The 20,322-nt window shown below is 33.8% G+C and overlaps 1 protein-coding gene and 1 long non-coding RNA gene across 51 annotated transcripts in view; one reads left to right on the top strand and one right to left on the bottom strand.

The window, feature by feature from the left end:
* The window catches only part of TRDN (triadin), a 415,209-nt gene that overhangs the window by 131,101 nt on the left and 263,786 nt on the right, over positions 1-20,322 (top strand). For all 50 annotated transcript variants that reach the window (XM_078370051.1, XM_078370045.1, XM_078370044.1 and 47 more), the window contains 2 exons: positions 6,853-7,035; positions 13,470-13,529. In XM_078370051.1, coding sequence (XP_078226177.1) covers positions 6,853-7,035; positions 13,470-13,529 — 243 coding nt within the window. The remainder of the gene's footprint in view (positions 1-6,852; positions 7,036-13,469; positions 13,530-20,322) is intronic.
* The window catches only part of LOC128931815 (uncharacterized), a 67,661-nt gene continuing 48,310 nt past the window's right edge, over positions 972-20,322 (bottom strand). The window contains exon 2 of the long non-coding RNA XR_008480815.2: positions 972-1,796. This is a non-coding gene — a long non-coding RNA (uncharacterized LOC128931815). The remainder of the gene's footprint in view (positions 1,797-20,322) is intronic.

Raw genomic sequence — 20,322 nt, 5'->3', positions numbered from 1 at the left:
GAGGCAGGAGAATTGCCTGAACCCAGGAGGCGGAAGTTGCAGTGAGCCGACATTGCGCCATTGCACTCCAGCCTGGGTAACCAGAGCGAAACTCCGTCTCAAAAAAAAAAAAAAAAAAAAAAAAAAAATTAATTCAAAATGAATTAAAGACTTAAATGTAGGACATGAAACTTCTTGAAAAAAACATTGGGGAAATGCTTCAGAACATTGGTATTTGCAAAGATTTCTTGAGTAAGACCTCAAAAGCACAGACAATCAAAGCAAAAATAGTCAAATGGACAACTTCTGCATAGTAAATGATTTTCTTGTATCAAAAAGAAAGGGTTGGCTGGGCATGGTGGCTCACACTTGTAATCCTAGCACTTTGTGAGGCTGAGGCAGGTGAATCACTGGAGATCAGGAGTTCAAAACCAGCCTGGCCAACATAATGAAACCCTGTCACTTCTAAAAATTCAAAAATTAGCCAGGTGTGGCAGCACACATTTGTAATCCCAGCTACTTGGGAGGCTGAGGCAGGAGAATCCCTTGAACCCTGGAGGTGGAAGTTGCAGTGAGCCAAGATCTTGCCACTGCACTGTAGCCTTGGCAACAGAGAGAGACTCTGTCTAAAAAAAAAAAAAGGTCATGCATAAATCTTCGTCAATATTTTAAAAGTTTGAGAACTGAGAGTACCTTAATAATATCCCAAATATATTTATTAGTATATCACTTTAATATTGTATAATTTGGCATATTGAATAACACAGTTTTTCTGTATTAAATGTATCTGGTCATTACTAGAAAAAAATTGATTTTATCCAATAATTTAATCTTATTCCCTATATTTAAATTGCTTATCTTTTAAAATATACGTTTTATGTCATCAGAAGCCTCAATTCAGTATTTTTAAGAAACTACCCATTTATGTAAAAATTAGAAGTTACGTTTAAGATTTGGTTTGATTGCATACTAAATGTAAAATAATGAGATAGTTGAAGCAGATATAGTTTTAATGAATTTTCCATTAGATAACCAAACGTTTCATTAAAGCTAGTATAAACTATAAATTGAAACATCTTTAGAAGGTAACATGAACTTATTTTCAAGATTAAATTAAAATAAATAAATGTAATTTTATTTTGTTTCCCCTGTTTCATAAATGCAAATGAAATAAATTTGGTATATATATTTAATTTATTTCATTATGTATATATGAAATCATATTTGATAGCTGTATGAAATCTAGTAGACATTTTTAAGATCACATAAATTAATTACCTACTTTAACATATGAATAAAATGACCTCTAGAGAAAGAGAAAAATTTTTTTGCCAGGTCACAAAACTAGTATGTGATTGGGTTAAGACAAAAATCCAGATGAAGTGAGTATAAATTGAGTTTTCTTTATAAAAATAATTAAATGCAGGTCTTCAAGCATCACTTTATTTTTCAAAAAATTTGCTAAATACTGTATTAGTTATTTATTGCTTTGTAAAGCATTACCATGAAATTTGAGGCTTAAATCAATGCACATTTATTATCACACAGTTTCTGTGGATCAAGAATCTGGGCATGGCTTAGCTTAGGCCTCTGTTTCACAATCTCACAAGGCGAAACAAACTGTTAATTAGGACTTCAGTCTCATCTGAGGGTTCAACTGAGGAAGAATCATTTTCAAGTTCACTATATGGTTGTTGGTGAGATTCACTTCCTCAAGGACTCTTAGCCAATCAGTTCTTGGCTGGCTATTGGCCGGGGTACATCTTCAGTTCTTTGAAACATGAGTCTCATGAACATGACAGCTGGCTTCATTAAACCTAATGGGAGAGAAACAGTCAAGAAGACTGAAATTATAATCTTATCTAAACTAATCATTGAAGTCATATTCAATCACCTTTGCCATATACTGTGAGTTAGCAGCAAATTCCTAGGCCAACCCATATTTAAGGGAAGATGATTGGAAAAGGATATGAATGCCACAAGTTGGAAATCATTGGGGGCCATCTTGAGTCAGCTTTCCATAAAGACTTTCCATTTACATATTTACATCATTATTACACATACACACACACACATAGACATTCACACACGAGCATACATATATGTATGCATATGTATATATGTGTCTGTTTACATGTATATGTATATGTGTGTATACATGTTTGTATACAATATATATTTGTATTTTTACTTTATATGTGTATGTATTGTGTTATAAGAAATTAATAGAAAGTGTTCTTTATATAATAGGTGATTTCTGGTAAAACAAAATAAGATAAAAAAAGGCATAAGTCTTCTATGTGACATTAACAGTAGAAAAAATTATGAAGTACCTTTGAAAGATGTGACCCATTAAAATAGAACAGCCCTTTGAAGAGCTGTGATTTCCAGAGGCACTTGCGTAGAATGCAGCATGTTTCTTGCTCTGTTGCAAGTACTGCTTGCCAAAAGGCAGCCATTGGTTAGAACATTTCAGGGATTCCTCCTGGGGAAGAGTAGACCTTTAATGCCTACCTTAATACAGGTATAGGACCCGATAGTCATGGAGAAAGCTAACCTATTTATGTAGTTCATTAAAAGTAGCAGAGACAGGGAAGAAGAAGACAATAATGAATAGAGAAGTTGGGTGCGGTGAGCCAAATTTGGGTCAGGCTAATTGATGTGGAAGTCAGTGTAACCTTCAGACCTTCAGATGTCTGTGTGTTTGATAAAGTGGGAGAGGTTATTGCTGCCTTGGTCACTTTGAGGAAGACATCACTTTTACTTGGTTTGTGTATGTGTATATCTGCCCTCATGTCTTGAAAAACATTTTTTTGTATCGTCTTTTTAGATTAATATTAATAACCATGCAACTTACTGCGATTAGAGAGTGGGTTAGGCATTCTGATTCTGCTCTTTCTACTCCGAACTCATTTAGTTGTACCATTTTTGATAAATGGCTTTTCGATACTTCGATTTTTCGTATGTAAAATAATAATGATATAGTATTCCCTGCTGTACCTTGAACTCTGGGTAAGTTCTAGGGAAACTCCAAGAGCTCTAGACATGTAGATTATGCAGATTTAATATTAACAATGTTTACATACTTATTTTGCAGAATTCAAAATTCTTTTGCTCAGTGTTACTTATCTCCACAGCTTCCATAGAGGAAGAAGCAGATACAGTGGTGATTCTTTTTTTAATGCAAAGAAACTGAAGCAGAGAGAAATAAGGCAGTTTGTAGTTCTTCATGAAATGAAAGATAAAATTTGTTATTTTCTAACTCCAAAAACGTATAGTATGTTAGTATTTTTACTGAGGGATACTGTTCTATTTAATACTTTGGCATTAGACATTCTGAATCTGATTCAGTAGCTTAAAGGATCATGTTAGGGCCGAAATTGAATCAAATATGCTGATGTCATTTTTTGATTAGAATATTTTGTTTTCCATTTGACAAAAGTCATGAATAAAATGCCTTCTTAAATAACGGGGTGATGTGAATACAACATGGCAATCCTTTTTGTTCTTTAATTCCTTAATAAAGTGTATTACTTAAAATATCTAAGGGAAAAATCGGGAAAAATATTTTGGCGCAAAATTGAAGAATATCTGCTCAATTTAAAAGTAAATAGAAGTTAGGCGTTGCTTTGGTTTCATGACATTTTCTTTATTATAGTCATATCATTTAGTTCTCACCAATTTTTTTTTCTAGTATGAGGCAAAGGTATCTCTTTCAAGGGTGAAGGTGATTGAGAAGTGTCTAAAATAGGTAGAAAATATTTTATTATTTTTATACTTAAAGTCAATTATAATGAGTTTGCTATATATGTGGTTCTGCCTCTTAGAAAATAATCATTGCCCACTTATAAATTATGGCATTAAAAATAGATATGAATTTCACACAACTTTAATTCCATAGCATTAAGGATAAATCAACTGTAACTTACAAGGAGTGGATAGCTGTCATTTAGAGTAAGCAAATATAAAAATTTCACACAAATTAGTATAAATAACAAAAAAACAGTTGGCAAAATTAACAGGTTTAGCAAGTTTATTTCTAAACACATATTTACATATGCAGTCTCTATATCACTATATAATACACATGATACAAGTACAGTGGAACGTTTACTCTCTCCTTCATCAAAACTGCTAATCCAGTACTTATTTACCTTGTGTTTTCTCTGACAAAAGCATTGTGCTAGACACTATGGTGATACAAAAACAAATAATAGAATTCCTACCCTCAAGCACTCTCTGGTAGGGAAGACAGATCAACAACCACCTGTAATACAAGGTATATAATAGATAATAAAAAGTACACTTTAATAAAAATTCAGACAAATGGAAGTTTTGAGGAAGACATTATTAATTCAAATGGGAAAGCCATTTTTTCTTTTTTGCATGTGATTGACCATGAAGAAATTTAATACCAGAAGTTTGGGAGGTTGAGGCAGGTGGATCACCTGAGGTCAGGAGTTCAAGACCAGCCTGGCCAACATGGTGAAACCCCATCTCTATTAAAAATACAAAAAAATTAGCCAGGCATGGTGGCATGTGACTGTAACTCTAGCTACTCAGGAGGCTAAGGCAGGAAAATTGCTTGAACCTGGGAGGAGGAGGTTGCAGTGAGCTGAGATTGCACTCCAGCCTGGGCAACAGAACAAGACTCGGTCTCAAAAAAAGAAAAAAAAAATTTTAAAATGGGAAAAATATAGAAAATGTAGAGAATGAAGTCTGACAATAGTTGACAAATGGAAAATACATAAAATATTCAAGTGAAAGAAAGCGGTCCAGTAGAGGCAGAAACTTTTGGAAAGATGCCATAAGATGGCAGATAGGAGGAAGCCAGATATTTCAGGGTTTTAATTTTGCTATCGTGAAATTTATTAAGATATTTTTTATTATGCCGATTTTTTAGAGCTCCAGCAACTATCTGTGAGCCCAGGTCAACATAAACTATCTAGAAATGTTTTTGGGGTGAACACATAATTAACTGTATGAGATTGAGGTGCTATTGACTATTGCAGTGAAACTTTTGAAACTTTCTCCCCAGAGAAACACTAATAAACATTACAGTGTGGCATTCTGGAATGATGTCAATTTAAAGTCAACCAAAGAAAGCTGCTGGCTCCAGTCATGGAAATGTATGAGTTTACCATAGGAAAGAACAGAAACCAGCAAAGGATATTTAAAAATGATTTATAGGAAGAAGAAAATCCCCTGATTGTAGTCACAGAAGCCACAAAGATGTTGAAAATTTATGGATATGTGAAACCCTGTCTCTACTAAAAATACAAAAGTAACCAGGCATGGTGCTTGGTGCCTGTAATTGTTGTTACTTGGGAGACTGAGGCAGGAGAATCGCCTGAAACTGGGAGGCGGAGGTTGCAGTGAGCTGAGATTGTGCCACTGCACTCCAGCCAGGATGACAAAGCAAAACTCCATCTCAGAAAAAAAAAGAGAGAGAGAGAGTTTATGGAGTAAGTTGGTAATATTTGTATGAGAATTTTATGATTAAATAACATTGGATAATATGTGTATCATAATTCTCTTTCTTGAAAATTCTCAATACACTTTAGCCTTGAGAAAGTCCAAGCTAAAGGACCAGGTTAGCTTATTGTTTCCAAATGAATTTGGTCATGAGGACATCAACATCTTCCTGTAAAGTATCTGAAGTATTTGAGGAACAGTGTTTTGGAAAGTGCTGGCATAGTCAATTAAGTGTGGTACCACAGATAATTTTTGTTTTGCAATCTAACCAGCACCTGGCATTATCATTTTCATTCTCTCAGTGGGACCTTCTAATATTATCTTGGCTTAGCCTGAAATTATCATTTGGGTACCAAAGTCAAGAAACCATTTTTTCATAAAATTCTTTAACATGAGTGACAATAAAGGCCACATAGTACATTAGCAATTGACATAGAGGATTCTAACAGTGCAGTAGAGTTGCTGTGGTGTATAGTGGTTATGTGTAGTCACATACAATAAGTAACGTCCAATACGAAGCATCTATTATGAACAATTTTCCACAAATTATTTGCTGCATTGTTACTGCTTTCTAAAAGATGCTTGAATGATCCACAACCTAATTCATTTGCATCCCAGTTCCCTCTTCCAAAATACAGATAATATCAAATTAAGAATATGTGTATGTAAAAAAAACATACATTCTAATTTATATATGTATTTTTATATCTTTTTATTTATTCCCCTTTTGATTTCCAAGGACATGTTTAAGGGCTTTAAAAACTAGTAGAATTATCACTGACTTAAGATAAACAGGAGCCAGTATCTCAATTTCTGTACTTTCAGTCTTTCCAAAGCCAAATCATTAGAGACTATAGCTCTCTCAGTTTTTCTCTAATAGATTTCATTGGTTTATTTCCATTAGTCAACACCAATGCAGATGATTTTACATTTGAATTCCTAATTGTTGTCTTTAAAAGTATTTTGTTGGCATTTTAGTTTCTTGAATGACCCTTAAGATTTTTCAGTTATGGAACAAAATGATTGCATACTTACAAAAGGAGAGGACTTCACTGGGCTCTTTGCTATGGACTTTGTCTTTCACTGAACATGCCTGTATATCCATCCCCTGCATATTACATATACCTCCTTGTTGACCTGCTAAGTTCCTATCAGCTTAAAAAACAGTGTTTTCATGTTCAAATTAAGAGCCACAAAACTTTAGTAGTCTGTCTAATATAGCACTTCATAAACTGTATAAAACCCTGATAATAGTTACAAGTGTTTAAGAACAGTATTTTTCTATTGTTTTCCTTTCTTCCCTTTTTCTTTTCCAATGTTTCTTAGTAACCTAGTACAGATAAAACATCATGTTTGTAAATAAACAAAAATATTTCAACATCTCTTAACTTCATACAGAAGAGAAGAAAACTAAGACTGCAGAAAAGAGTGAAGAAAAGATTAAAAAGGAAGTGAAAGGTGGAAAACAGGAGAAAGTGAAGCAAACATCTGCAAAAGGAAAAGAAGTACAGAAAACACCATCAAAATCCAAAGAAAAGGAGGACAAAGAGAAAGCAACTGTGTCAAAGCATGAACAGAAAGGTAAACATTCAGACCAAGAGGCTGCTGGAGGTTCTAAAAGAATATTGGGCAAGAAGCACATGCGGTGAAATTAAAAGCTGAAAAAGACCAAAATCAGACTTCAAATGGGGGTAAAAGATATTAAAGTAAATATATCAGAAAGGAAATACAGTAAATTGGGAGTTAATATTTATTTACAAAAATACTCAGATGTGTTCACATATCTAAAGGCACATTTTGAAGTATTTTTAAAAGGGGTTTGGAGTTAGCATCTGGAATCACATAAAGATTAAAGATAAATGTTGAATTTTTGAGACAAGGAATTTCTATTAAGAGGTGGAATAAAGATTGCATGTATCACACTCTTTGGAGAAAAGTGGTCCCCCAAAATGACAACAGTTCCTAAGGAATTTGTTCAGGGGTACATGTTCGCATCATATAAATACTGTGGGAACTATCCATACATTACTGTTGCATTGGCAAGAGCACATCATTTAGAATATAAATCAAATTATTAAATTCATTTAATAGGCAAGATGTTATAGAGAAGACAGCTCTCAAGATTCTTTTCAGTTTCCATTGACTAAATTTCTAATGTTAGAGAACTCTGAATGTGACATATTGTGCCACTCTTCAGCAAGAGTGATGTCAAACTTACAACCCTGCTTTGCAAAAATATAGCACTTATATGGAGGTGGAATATAAACCTGAATTTTTTATGGAAGGGTGCTATGTGAATATACAGAGCTGAAGTTTTAGGAGGGCAACTAAGGGTCTTATTGCATCACATCTCTGGCACTTGTTGACTCTTTCCTTTCCTAAATCCATTCCTGACTCCAGGTTGCAATATAATCCTGGGACAACTTCACAGAATATGAAGTCTAATATGTAGGGACTATTCCTATAATTGATGTTTCTTGGAGCCATTGCAAAACCAAAATTTTCTTTCCTTATAGCAGTTTTGACTAAGGTTACCTAAGGACTGTATCAAAGAATTGGCTTCTATCAGATTTTAGTTTAAGAAATCTTACAATTTTGTCACAGAGCAAGCTATTTGAAGATAAAACTGAAAGTAATTTTTCCTCATTATAAGGTACAAGAGATGAAATTTGCAAGCCACTTGTATTTTATCCACTTTGTATTTTTATTTTTTCTCTTGAATTTGTATTTGTAAACCTTGATTCACGAGTAATATTTGTCAAATCTGATTTATATGATAAAAGATACATATTTAAAAATATATATTTTTAAATAGGAAATAAACATTTTTTCTTTATTTAGTGATCCACAAGCTTTTTAATTTAGATAATAGTAATGTATTTAATATTTTAATATATAAGTGACATAAAAACTTAGGAGCTCTAAAACTTTTTCCAGTTTTCAAGGTGATTATATTTCCATAAAAAATTTAAAAGTTAATTATTACTTCTATCAAAATTATGTCATTAATAAACATTTTGGTAGACAAAAAGGATGAAGTAAAGATAAAATATACTGAATATAATAATAAAAACCAGCAGAATTAATCTTTGAATTCACTGGTATGATTACTTAGACCCTAACACCCTTTACACTTTAGATTGCTGTTCAAAAAGAAAAAGAATCACACAAAACCAGTTAAAACCTACCAACTATATTCTAATTTTTAACCGTAAATATAGAAGGTAAAAATTGATGCCAGTTGTATTTGGAAATGTTAAAATACTTATCTAGCTACTAGGAACATTAATGTATTTTTTGATGTTCATTTTTCATATCTTTGGGGATTTGGGAGCCATCTTTTATTGATAAAGACTCATCACCAGAACACTTTAAAATAATGTTTATTTTCCAAGTCACAAATATGTATTTCATTTCTATCAGTAATCAGATTTATTAAAGACAGCTTTGTTATTACCATACCCATTTTTGGTCTACTATTTTTATTTCTACACAAAGAGCTATTTATCTATTAAAACGACATTCAAATATCATTTAGAGTTAAAAACAAAAGCACAAATGTGATTTTATCAGCTAAACAATTACAATTGCTAAAGCATGTCTCACTGTTGAGAACAGTTGCCATTAAATATATAAATGTATCATTAGGAGAGTAATCAAAAGTAACCTCTATGGCAGGTCAGACATGTTTATATGTCATTTTAGTTTTTTACTAAGCAAAGATTTAATTAAGAGCATTTTTTAAATTAAAGAAAATCAATTACATTATGGTTTTAACTAAGCAAGATAAAGATACAGTGTCTTTTTTTCTTTTTAATTTGGGAAGCTTTGGTTTTAAAATTTTTATATTGATTACTTAGTGTAATTGTTGAGTTAGCTCTTTGGCCAAGAGAATACTTATTCACATAGCTTAAGTTAGACCTAATATGCTTGAGGCATTCTGTTAATGTAGATTTCTAAATATTTCTTTTTAAAGAAATAGGTTCTTTACTCACTTGGAAGCAGATTTTTACATGGAGCACATACTTACAAGTAATTATTTAATTACATAGTATATAGGTGAATATATTCAATTTAGTTACTCTCAGTATTATATAAGGAAATACTACATCTCTCTTTCTGCTTAAAGCATTAGAGATAAGATATATATGTATATATACACCTACCATAAACACACACAAAACACACAAACACACACAAATCTAGTTTTTATAAACCCATCTAAATCTGTTTATAGAGTAGGAAGAGTTGGCATAATCAGATGTTGCTCCCTAGTTTCTGATGATCTCTGGGAGGTCTCAGGAGAAGGAAAAACAAATTTTCCAGCTGCCACACTTTGTTGATTCACTCATTCTTTCTTTATTTTTTGAACAACTATTTAAATATTTGTGGCAGGCAGAGAAAATATAGCTAATGTGAATCAGTTATAGAGCCCTGGACCACATGTATCTCATCCTCATTAGAGGTTTCTTTAAAAAAAAATTGTTATTTTGTTGACATTCTGAACCCAGAATGTAGTTTTCCTTGGTTACCACTCCACAGGGAACATCAGCTAGACATCATTTGAATGACATCCATCACTGCCCCTGAGGATCATGAAGGAGAGAAATGAACAGCATGTGTTATTCCAAGAAGAATGTTCATTTGGAAAAAAAGTACTTAAATGAGCAAATTTAACATTATATAAATTATTATCTCAGAACTATGAAAGTTAGAATGGCAGGACAATTTAGATTTTCTTTATGAAAAGTTTTCTGCTGTAATATTTAAGTTGGGTTTAAAGAAACATTTTTATAAAACAAATCTTCCAAAATCAGGAAGGCTTGGTTTTTCTGTATTCTTAGATAGGTTAAGCAGATAAACTGGAAACTTCCCAATCCATACCTACCTAGAATTCTTATATATTGTTAAGGTCAATGCCAAGGACAGGTGGAAATGGGTCTCCTAATTTAAAATATTTGAGAATCCCTATCAGCTTTGTTAGGAGTGAAAACATCTTTCTCATATTCCTATGTTATATTGGTGCTATAGGCTATGTAGCACAACAAGATCACAGCACTATTTACATATAACAAAAACCTTCTAGGTGTTGTAGCAAATACTTTTCTAGATTAATAAATATCCTGTGAATTCATAAGAAATTTTCTATTTATGATTAGAAGCTCATTGGGCTATTGGTTTATTAATTAAATGAATGATTTTTGGATCTAGGAAACATAAGAAGTATAAGTAAAGTACAGTTGTCCCACAGTATCTGTGGGGGATAGGTTTCAGGATTCCCTGCAGATACAAAAATCCACAGATGTTCAAGTATTTTCTATTAAGTGGACTAATTAATATTTGCATATAACCTATGCACATCCTCTTTTATTAATTAAATCATCTCTAGATTACTTATATCCCTAATGCAATGTATTTAATAAATGCTTTGTAAATACTTATACTGTATTGTTTAGGAAATAATGACAAGGGAAAAAAAAGTCTGTATATGTTCAGTACAGTCACAACCAGGGTAGCCGTAATTATTAATATGTGTGCCTATATATATATATATATATATATATATATATATATGAATGAGATGGAGTCTCACTCTGTCATCCAGGCTGGAGTGTAGTGGCACAATCTCAACTCACTGCAACCTCTGCCTCCCGGATTCAAGCCTCAGATTATAGGTGCCCGCCACCATGCCCAACTAAGTTTTGTATTTTTAGTAGAGATGGGTTTTCACTATGTTGGCTAGGCTGGTCTCGAACTCCTGACCTCAAGTGATCCTCCCGCCTCAGCCTCCCAAAGTGCTGGGATTTTAGGCGTGTGGTTTGTTGAATACTCAGATGTGGAACCCAGGAAAATGGAGGGCTGACTGTACTTTGATAATATTTCAACATAAAAGCTAAAAAGTTTCATTACACTGTCAGCATTCAGCTAAAGAAGAACCTCTGAAGTGTGAAGATTTAATTAATTCAGTGCACTGTTTAACATTTTATGTATTTAACTATCCCATCACAATTTGGGGCCGATAATACTTCATTTGGAGGGAATGTTATATTACAAATAGTCCCTGCATTCTAAACTTCCAACATATATAACAACAAAGACCCTTATTTGTTGTTATGGGAGTCTGTAGTGCCTCTAGGCGTAATTATTGTGGGAAAACAAATGAAAGGTTTTAGATCAGTAATTAATGCATTCTAATTAGACTCATCTAAGGAGTTTGTATAAAAGGCATATTTCTAGAGTCCAGATCCATGCCATTTTAATTTTTTTGGTGATGGAGCCCAAAAATCAGTATTTTGACAATTCCCCTCTCTCATGTTCAAGTTACCCTGTGAGAACTACTCCTAGAGTATAGGGAGAACAAATCTAAAAAGAGTACAGTCACTTAAAGTACTGAAATAAAGGTAACATACTGCTTACATACAGTTTCAGAACAGGTAACATACAGTTTCAGAAAGTCCACACTGGTCCAAATTGAAACTTTCCATTTAAGGGAAATGTACTTTTTTCATCTTGCTTTGTCTTAGAATCAAATTGCCAGTTCTACAGTCTTGCTCAGAAAAACAGTCTTGTGTCTAGGAGAAAGAAAATACCCTCTACCTTAAACTTATGTCTCTCCCAATCATAGGGTTCCCAGGTCCTGGGATCAGAAACTCCAGCTATTACTGCCAGTACATCAAAGGGCAAATTGATGCATGGACTGATTTGAGGACTAGCCTCCTTCCCATTCCCTACCTCTCCTGTGGGAAAATATGCTACAATTTCAACAACTAAAAGACGTACATTTTTGGAACGTTATGAGTTTTGGCCTACCCAGATTTAGGTATTAATGAAAAAGATTATATTTTTATATCTTCTACAATAATTATATTTATTTTTTAAAGACCTGACAGAATTTCATAATAAAATGGATTACTCTAAAAATGCTGTTATACTTAAAAAAGAAAGGTTTACAAAAATCCTTAGAGTTGTGTTTGTTTGGTAACAAGCTCTGTTATTTCATATGTTTGACAATGCATAATTTGGAGCAATTAAGAATGTATCATATTGCTTAAATCCAATAAACTCTCTTGGTCCTAAAAGCTGCCTTTGGATTTGGTGGATTAATAAAATGCCTATTTAAGGAATATTGAAATGTAAATCATTTAGTAATATGTATGCTTTAAAGAAGATATGGTAAAAATTCATCAATTGAGCTTCGAGTTGGATTGATCTCAGGAGGGTCTAAAGTTCTGTGAGGATTTAACATTAGGTGCGATATCTTTAATTTAGAGGGAATATAAAAAACTCAACTCCTGAAGACTAAGTCTGCCCAAAATGATGTTCACATGCTATGTTTTTTGTTTGTTTGTTTACTTTTACCATAGGCCATAAACTAGTCAAGGTCATAAGATGATCATAAGAAGATTGCTCCATTGATTAACAACAATATCATTTGGTTCTGTTAGTCTGTTCTTGATTTACTCTCCCAATTAAAGAGCATTTTTACTCAGAGGCCACCTAACAGGTTGCAAAGAGGTTAGCCCTCCTGCTGGTCTTTTGCAAAATACATTCCGCAGCTGCATAGAGACAATTAGCAGAAGGGCTAGGACTGAGTCTTTGATGAAACACTCCAAGTTGGAAAACATTTTCCCTCTTGTAAAACTTCTGTTTCATTATTGAAAGTTTATAAAAAGACAAATGGAAAAAAAAAATTGCTTTACTATGATGACTTGTAATCAACTATTTGATAAAATAGGTTTTTATTTGGAACATAACCCCATTATAAGATTAACCTGAACTAGTCTTTTTCAATTTTTAAAGCTATTTTTGTATGGGAGAAATGAAGCATTACACTTACTGTCTTTCTTTCTTTCCTTCTGTATTTTCATATGAGTACAAATGATTCCTTCACAGAAAATATTGTAGTAACGAAGATAGAATTGTGCTATTTTGCTTGTTTTGTTAAATCATTTCTCTGTACAAAATGAAGTGTTGATGACATTTTTTCATTGCTCTCTTTCTTTCTACTCTATCAGATCAGTATGCATTCTGTCGATATATGATTGACATGTTTGTCCATGGGGATTTAAAACCAGGTATTCCCAGCAATTCTGTACATGTCTGTTTTAATAGTCTTTGTTTCTAAGATTGTTGGTTTTTTATGTACCTAACTGTATTTTCATTTTTTAAAAATTGCATAATGCATGTGTAGATCTAGAATAAAACCAATAAAAAGTGGTGGTAATAACTGGCATTAAAGCCTTAATTTTACTTTCAGTCACTGCATGGCCTATTGCAAATGAAGTCAGCTGAAATGTAAAATAAGTGCTAATATCTTTATATATAAAGAATGCTAATATTTTTAATAATGTCTTGAAGCAGTGAATCATCTTATTTTATTCTTAGTAAACTTAGAAGAAAAGGCCCATGACAATGGAAGTATCCTTTTCTTAGTAGTGAACACAATTCATATTAAAATCATCACATTTCAAATATTTATACTTTGTTTTCCAAAACTTTTAAATTTTCTCCCTTATACATGAACTTGGTTTAGCCATTCCAAATAACTATTGATGGAAACAAATAACCTTGAAATTAATGTTCAACACAATGGGGAAGGATTTTGAGTTAAAGGAATATATCTGCCTTTTCTTGTATCTTTAAATGTTGCATAGAGTATAAAAGATATTTTTTTACTAACATCTGAACTAAGAATAAGTAACTTGATTGCTTGTACTATGTCTTTTGCAGATTTAAAAACTGACAGAACTATGTGCATGTTTGGGAAAACCTTTCCAAGAATATAGTATTGTTAAGGAAGGAGCTCATTTATGTTAGAATAATTGAAGCTGATTGCTTAAAGCCAGCTATATTTTTATTTTCTTAACTATTTTGTGAAAGTCTAAAATATATAATTATATATAATCATAATTTATGCATGTGTTGTCAAAGAGGCATATCATATCTAAAACAAGAGGTAACACATCTAGGCTCTAGAAAACTAGACAAGAACCTTTGTTCTCCAGAAAATGTCATTAATCCCAGTAATTTATTCTAGTGAAATAATTTCCTCCTCTTCTTCTTTTCCTTCTTCTACATTTTCAGTAGGAAATTTAAATGAGGAGGAAAATCCCTAAAATTATAACTTAACTGGTGAAAATAATTACTATTGATATTTGCATATAGTAACATAGCAGAATTATAAATAAACCTTCAGGAAGGTAGTGTGATACAGTGGAAAGACAAGGCTTTGGACAGAAATACAGTGATAATTCTTAACTCCATCCTTTTATAGTATTAGGCCTTGAGCAAATAATTGAATTCTATCTTATCTTTAGTGTCCTTACATTCAAAATGAAGATCATAGTCAAAACCTTGTATTGTTGATAAACCATCTAGTGACTACATAAAAAATGTTATAACTTCAATTGGTTCATTTTACCACTGCCTGCCTGGTGAGTTCCCTACATGAAGAGAATCTCTCAACACTTACAAGTTCCAATCTATTTATATCAAAAATTTAACGTTAAGGCTGGGTGTGGTGGCTTATACCTGTCATCCCAGTACTTTGGGAAGCTGAGGCAGGAGGATCACCTCAGACCAGGAGTTTGAGACCAGCCTGGGCAACATAGAGAGACACCCCATCTCTACAAAAAAGAAAAATATTTTTTGAGATGGAGTCTTGTTCTCAACACTCAGGTTGAAGTGCAATAGAGTGATCTTGCTCACTGCAACCTCTGCCTTTTGGGTTCAAGCAATTATCCCACCTTAGCCTCCCAAGTAGCTGGGATTACAGGTGCATGCCACCATTCATAGCTAAGTTTTGTATTTTTTATTAGAGATGGGGTTTCACCACGTTAGTCAGACCTATCTCAAACTCCTGACCTCAGGTGATTCCCCCAACTCAGCCTCCCAAAGTGTTGGGATTACAGGCCGGGAGCCACCATGCCCAACCAAAAAAATTTTAAAGATTAGCTGGGCATGGTGGTATGCACCTGTTGTCCCAGCTACTTGGTAGGGTAAGGTGGGAAGATTGCTTGAAGCCAGGAGGTTGGGGCTACAATGAGCTATGTGGTATCATCACATTCCATTCCAGGCTACAGGGTGAGACCCTGTCTTAAAATAAATAAATAATTAAAAACTTTAATTTGGCTGGGCGCAGTGGCTTACCCCTATAACCCCAGCACTTAGGGAGGCTGAGGCAGGTAGATCACCTGAGATTGGGTGTTTGAGACTAGCCTGGCCAACATGGTGAAACCCTGTCTCTACTAAAAATGCAAAAATTAGCTGGGCATGGTGGTGAGTGCCTGTAATCCCAGCCACTTGGGAGACTGAGGCAGGAGAATTGCTTGAACCTGGGAGGCGGAGATTGCAGTGAACAGAGATTGTGCTACTGCACTCCAGCCTTGGCAACAGAGCAACACTCTGTCTCAAAAAAATAAAAAGTTTAATTTTAGGTCAAAGATTTGCTGACCATTTTCTTCACCTGTGTTGGTTCAAGAAAGTCTTACTCTACACATAACTTTTATAAGGTCAACTAGGTGTTTACTTACACATGAGATGAGATGAATCTATGTTGTTGATGAGCATAAATTAATAAATAACTAATATGCATTATTTTCTTTATATTCCATTCGTTTTAAATTTTCATTATCTGAAGAAAACAATGTGTTTTCTGTGCCACTGAAATTAGTCATAATAGTTATTTATTGATTATAAAATGTAATTCCTAAGAAAGTCTCAGGACACAGGGAACCATGCACTAAGAAATTCAATGAGGGATGCTAGTCATTTAATAGTCACAATACCAATCATTTCCTTCTGAAAATCTAACTACAGATTAACATCAGAAGAAATAATAAAATAGTCTCTGTATGAATTAAAGATAATTTTGTTAATGACTACACAGAGAGAGCCCTTCTAAAGGTATATGCAAACATACTCTAAGAAGTCCCAAGTTCAGATCTACAACACTACAGATTATTCCAACCCCTTAAAATAATTTCCAAATTCCATAGAATTAGATTTCTTTATACCACTAATTGACTTACTAATTAATTTCTTAATTTATTTCGTCTACCTGAATTCATTATTTTGAAGGTTTAAGAAATAAAAGAAACACTTGAAAACAAACATTTCTTGTCCAGGAGCTGGAAAGGAAGGGAGAGAAGGGAAGCCTATATAGTATACCTTTTTGTTTCATTTAACAAACTGTATGATATTATGCAAATGTTTCTAAAGAAAGTTCACGAATATTATCTTTGTCAGTGTGGCAATACAAAAGATGGGGTGAAAAAGCACTAAATATGACTTGCACTTTCAAAAATAAGGAATGAGAAACACAAATTTAATCTTGGCATATTAATTTAGCGAAAATGCAAGTGGTGAGACATTGACTCTGACTGACAAAGAGTAAGACAATGCTTGCCGAGATTATTGCTCTGTATGTATCCACTATTTATACAACATTTGTGCTTCCATCTGTTTCTGTTTGGGATTAGTGGAACACCTGTTATTGTGTAGCTAGAGTTCATTATTAGTTATTGGTAATGAGTTTTTAAAACTATAATTTGATTTTCCCTCTGGGATTATTTCCTTTGTAGATTACTGTCACACTCACAAAAGCAGTCCAAATCGCAGTTCTAAATTGAAAACTCTTGCTGATGAAATGTGCTGACACTATGACATAAGTCCCAAGTTTTGCCTTTTAGCCCATCAAATAAAATGCTTCTAAGATGTCCTTAAAATTTTTAGCTATGATTTTGTCTATAAACCTGAAGATAAATCATTCTTTCTGATTTTCTTGGTTTTTTTGTTTGTTTGTTTGTTTGTTTGTTTGTTTGTTTTGAGACGGAGTTTCGCTATTGTTACCCAGGCTGGAGTGCAATGGCGCAATCTCGGCTCACTGCAACCTCCGCCTCCTGGGATCAGGCAATTCTCCTGCCTCAGCCTCCTGAGTAGCTGGGATTACAGGCACGCGCCACCACGCCCAGCTAATTTTTTGTATTTTTAGTAGAGACGGGGTTTCACCATGTTGACCAGGATGGTCTCGATCTCTTGACCTCGTGATCCACCCGCCTCGGCCTCCCAAAGTGCTGGGATTACAGGTGTGAGCCACCACGCCCGGCCCTGATTTGCTGTAGTGAATAGTGAATGTGCACTATCCTAGGGTCAGTGATAATCCTCACTTCAATTTTAGAGACCATCTTAATAAACCAGTGCAAAGTATAAGGATAAGCTCATTTGGTTGTATCGAATCAAAATTGCCTTGTACTGACTCATTCTATAATAAGTTGAAACATGAAGAAAATTCGATTTAAATCTAGGAAGTGAATGCATGCTATCAAGACTGGTCCTTTGGGCAACTGGCATAGAACTGTATCTACATTTTGTAATTTTAGGTATATAATGAACAGTGAAGATCTCTCTCCAGAAATACTTTCTCCATTTGATAACCTAACATCTTCACCATGAGATTCCTTGGCTGTGCAAATGGTCAGCATTACATAGGATGTGTTTTGAATAACTCATAACCTGCCTTAGGGAAGATAGAGAGAGAAGGATCAGGGAGAGATTGATAGAGAAAGAAAGAGATTGATTTTGTCTTATGGTGGCTGTCTTGAAACTGATTAACCTTCACTTTTTTTCCTAGGGCTTAAAGTAGTCTACTTGTCACTTACTCATGAGAGAGAACTATTAAAACTGGTCAAGACAGACATTATTTGCAACATTGAAACACAATTTGTGGGTTTTTTTCTTTTTCTCTTTTGGAAATTGATAGTACAGATTGTTAAGGTGTATTCCTTCAGATTTATTTATTTTTATCAACCTTCCAGTAATTCCAATTTTCTTTTTAATTTTTTGGGAGCGTAGCACATTTTTCTTAAGTGACAGCTAGACTGATAAATTTATTCATTTAAGTAGACTATTTTTTAAAAAACACATCAGGATCTTGCTTGGCATTTTCATATTTCTTCTTCACTACCTTCTATCTGGGCTTAATAAATTGCATGGATTTCTGGGCAGAGTCACCCAAGTTAAAGACACATTTCTGGAAGGAAGAAATCACATGGTTCACAGACCTCTTTATATTCACTATAGATAAAGAAACCAATTTAAATGTCCAGTACAAGGACTAGGGCTGGTGTGCTTTTGCTTAGTAATTTCAATAATTTTTTTAGCTTTCATCTCTGTAGCCATTATGATTAAAGTTTAATACAAGTTAAAGTTTATTCCTTAGAAGTTATTCTACTATTAAAATTTCAGCTACTGTCTGACTTTTACTTGAGCCAAGAATGATGTCAGGGTAATTTATTCTGCTTTTTGTGTCATTTATTTTCTTTAAATTGAGAATACTCATCTACCAAAATCTTCTCTGATTGTAACAAAGTATTCTTTGGTAGCCTTATTCCAATTCAATGGATTTTAGGTCCACAGCTAGAAAGAGCCTCAAGGAATAAGTTAATACTCTCATTTTATTAAGATCTTTTTCTTGAACTTTAGTGGTGCTTAACTACATTTCTGGTTTAATCTGTCTGAGAAGAGGTCAAATGTAATTGCATTATAGTCACTGTTATTTAATGGTTTAATCTAATGTATTTCAGAGCTCACTGGCTGTATTAGACAAGACTAGGTAAAATTTAGCTTTGCTTTAGACTTCTAAAAAAATCCGTAGGCACAGTTCCATAAAAACATACTCACTCTAAACCCAATCATGTAATTATTTTCACAAAACAAAAATTTTAGGAATGTTAATGTTTACTCAGTAAGTAGTTGTTGAATTCGCTCAGCAAGCTGATAGTCCAGAAAACAGGTAAGCTAAGACATAAATAATTGTTTAAAAAAGGATAACTTGATGAATATACAATAAAGATGTAGAAAATATACATTTTAATCTCAGTATACCAGGAATGAGTATTTTTTTCTATTTATCAACCACTTGGACTTGTAATTATTTAAGAAACATTTTAGGCTGGGCGCGGTGGCTCACGCCTGTAATCCCAGCACTTTGGGAGGCAGAGGCGGGTGGATCACGAGGTCAAGAGATTGAGACCATCCTGGTCAACACAGTAAACCCCGTCTCTACTAAAAATACAAAAAATTAGCTGGGCACGGTGGCGCATGCCTGTAATCCCAGCTACTCAGGAGGCTGAGGCAGGAGAATTGCCTGAACCCAGGAGGCGGAGGTTGCGGTGAGCCAAGATTGCGCCATTGCACTCCAGCCTGGGTAACAATAGCGAAACTCCGTCTCAAAAAAAAAAAAAAAAAAAGAAAAGAAACATTTTAATTCATATTTTTCTAATAGTTTACATGAGTAGAAATAAATGGAGAGTGAAAGTTTTGATAAGAATTTAAATACAGCAAAACAAAATGTTTCTATCTTATATTTTCTGTTTTCAAAGATGTATGTATTTCATGTGGGAAGTATCTTCAGAAAGAAACTAACTGCTTATTAGCTATCATCTATCAGCCTTCAGAGTATTCGTCTTGAAGACACCAGTTTCAGATTTTGAATACATCTTTAATAGGTTATATCACATATTAATAATTCTGGTTTTTCTAGAATATGCATCATCAAAATGTAGTGGGTTTTTTTGTGTGTTTGTTTGTTTGTTTTGAGACAAAGTCTCACTCTATCACCAGACTGGAATACAGTGGCACGATCTCTGCTCACTGTAACCTCCATCTCCTGGGTTCAAGTGATTCTCCTGCCTCAGCCTCCCAAGTAGCTGGGACTACAGGTACGCACCACCATGCCCAGCTAATTTTTGTATATTTTTTAGAAAGGAGGTTTCACCATGTTGGCCAGGATGATCTTGATTTCTTGACCTTGTGATCTGCCCACCTCAGCCTCCCAAAGTGCTGAGATTACAGGTGTGAGCCACTGTG

The sequence above is a fragment of the Callithrix jacchus genome, chromosome 4 (genome assembly GCF_049354715.1).
Source record: "Callithrix jacchus isolate 240 chromosome 4, calJac240_pri, whole genome shotgun sequence".
Taxonomy (NCBI): domain Eukaryota; kingdom Metazoa; phylum Chordata; class Mammalia; order Primates; family Cebidae; genus Callithrix; species Callithrix jacchus.
The sequence above is the reverse complement of the archived record's forward strand: the minus strand, read 5'-3'. Positions and strand labels throughout refer to the sequence as shown.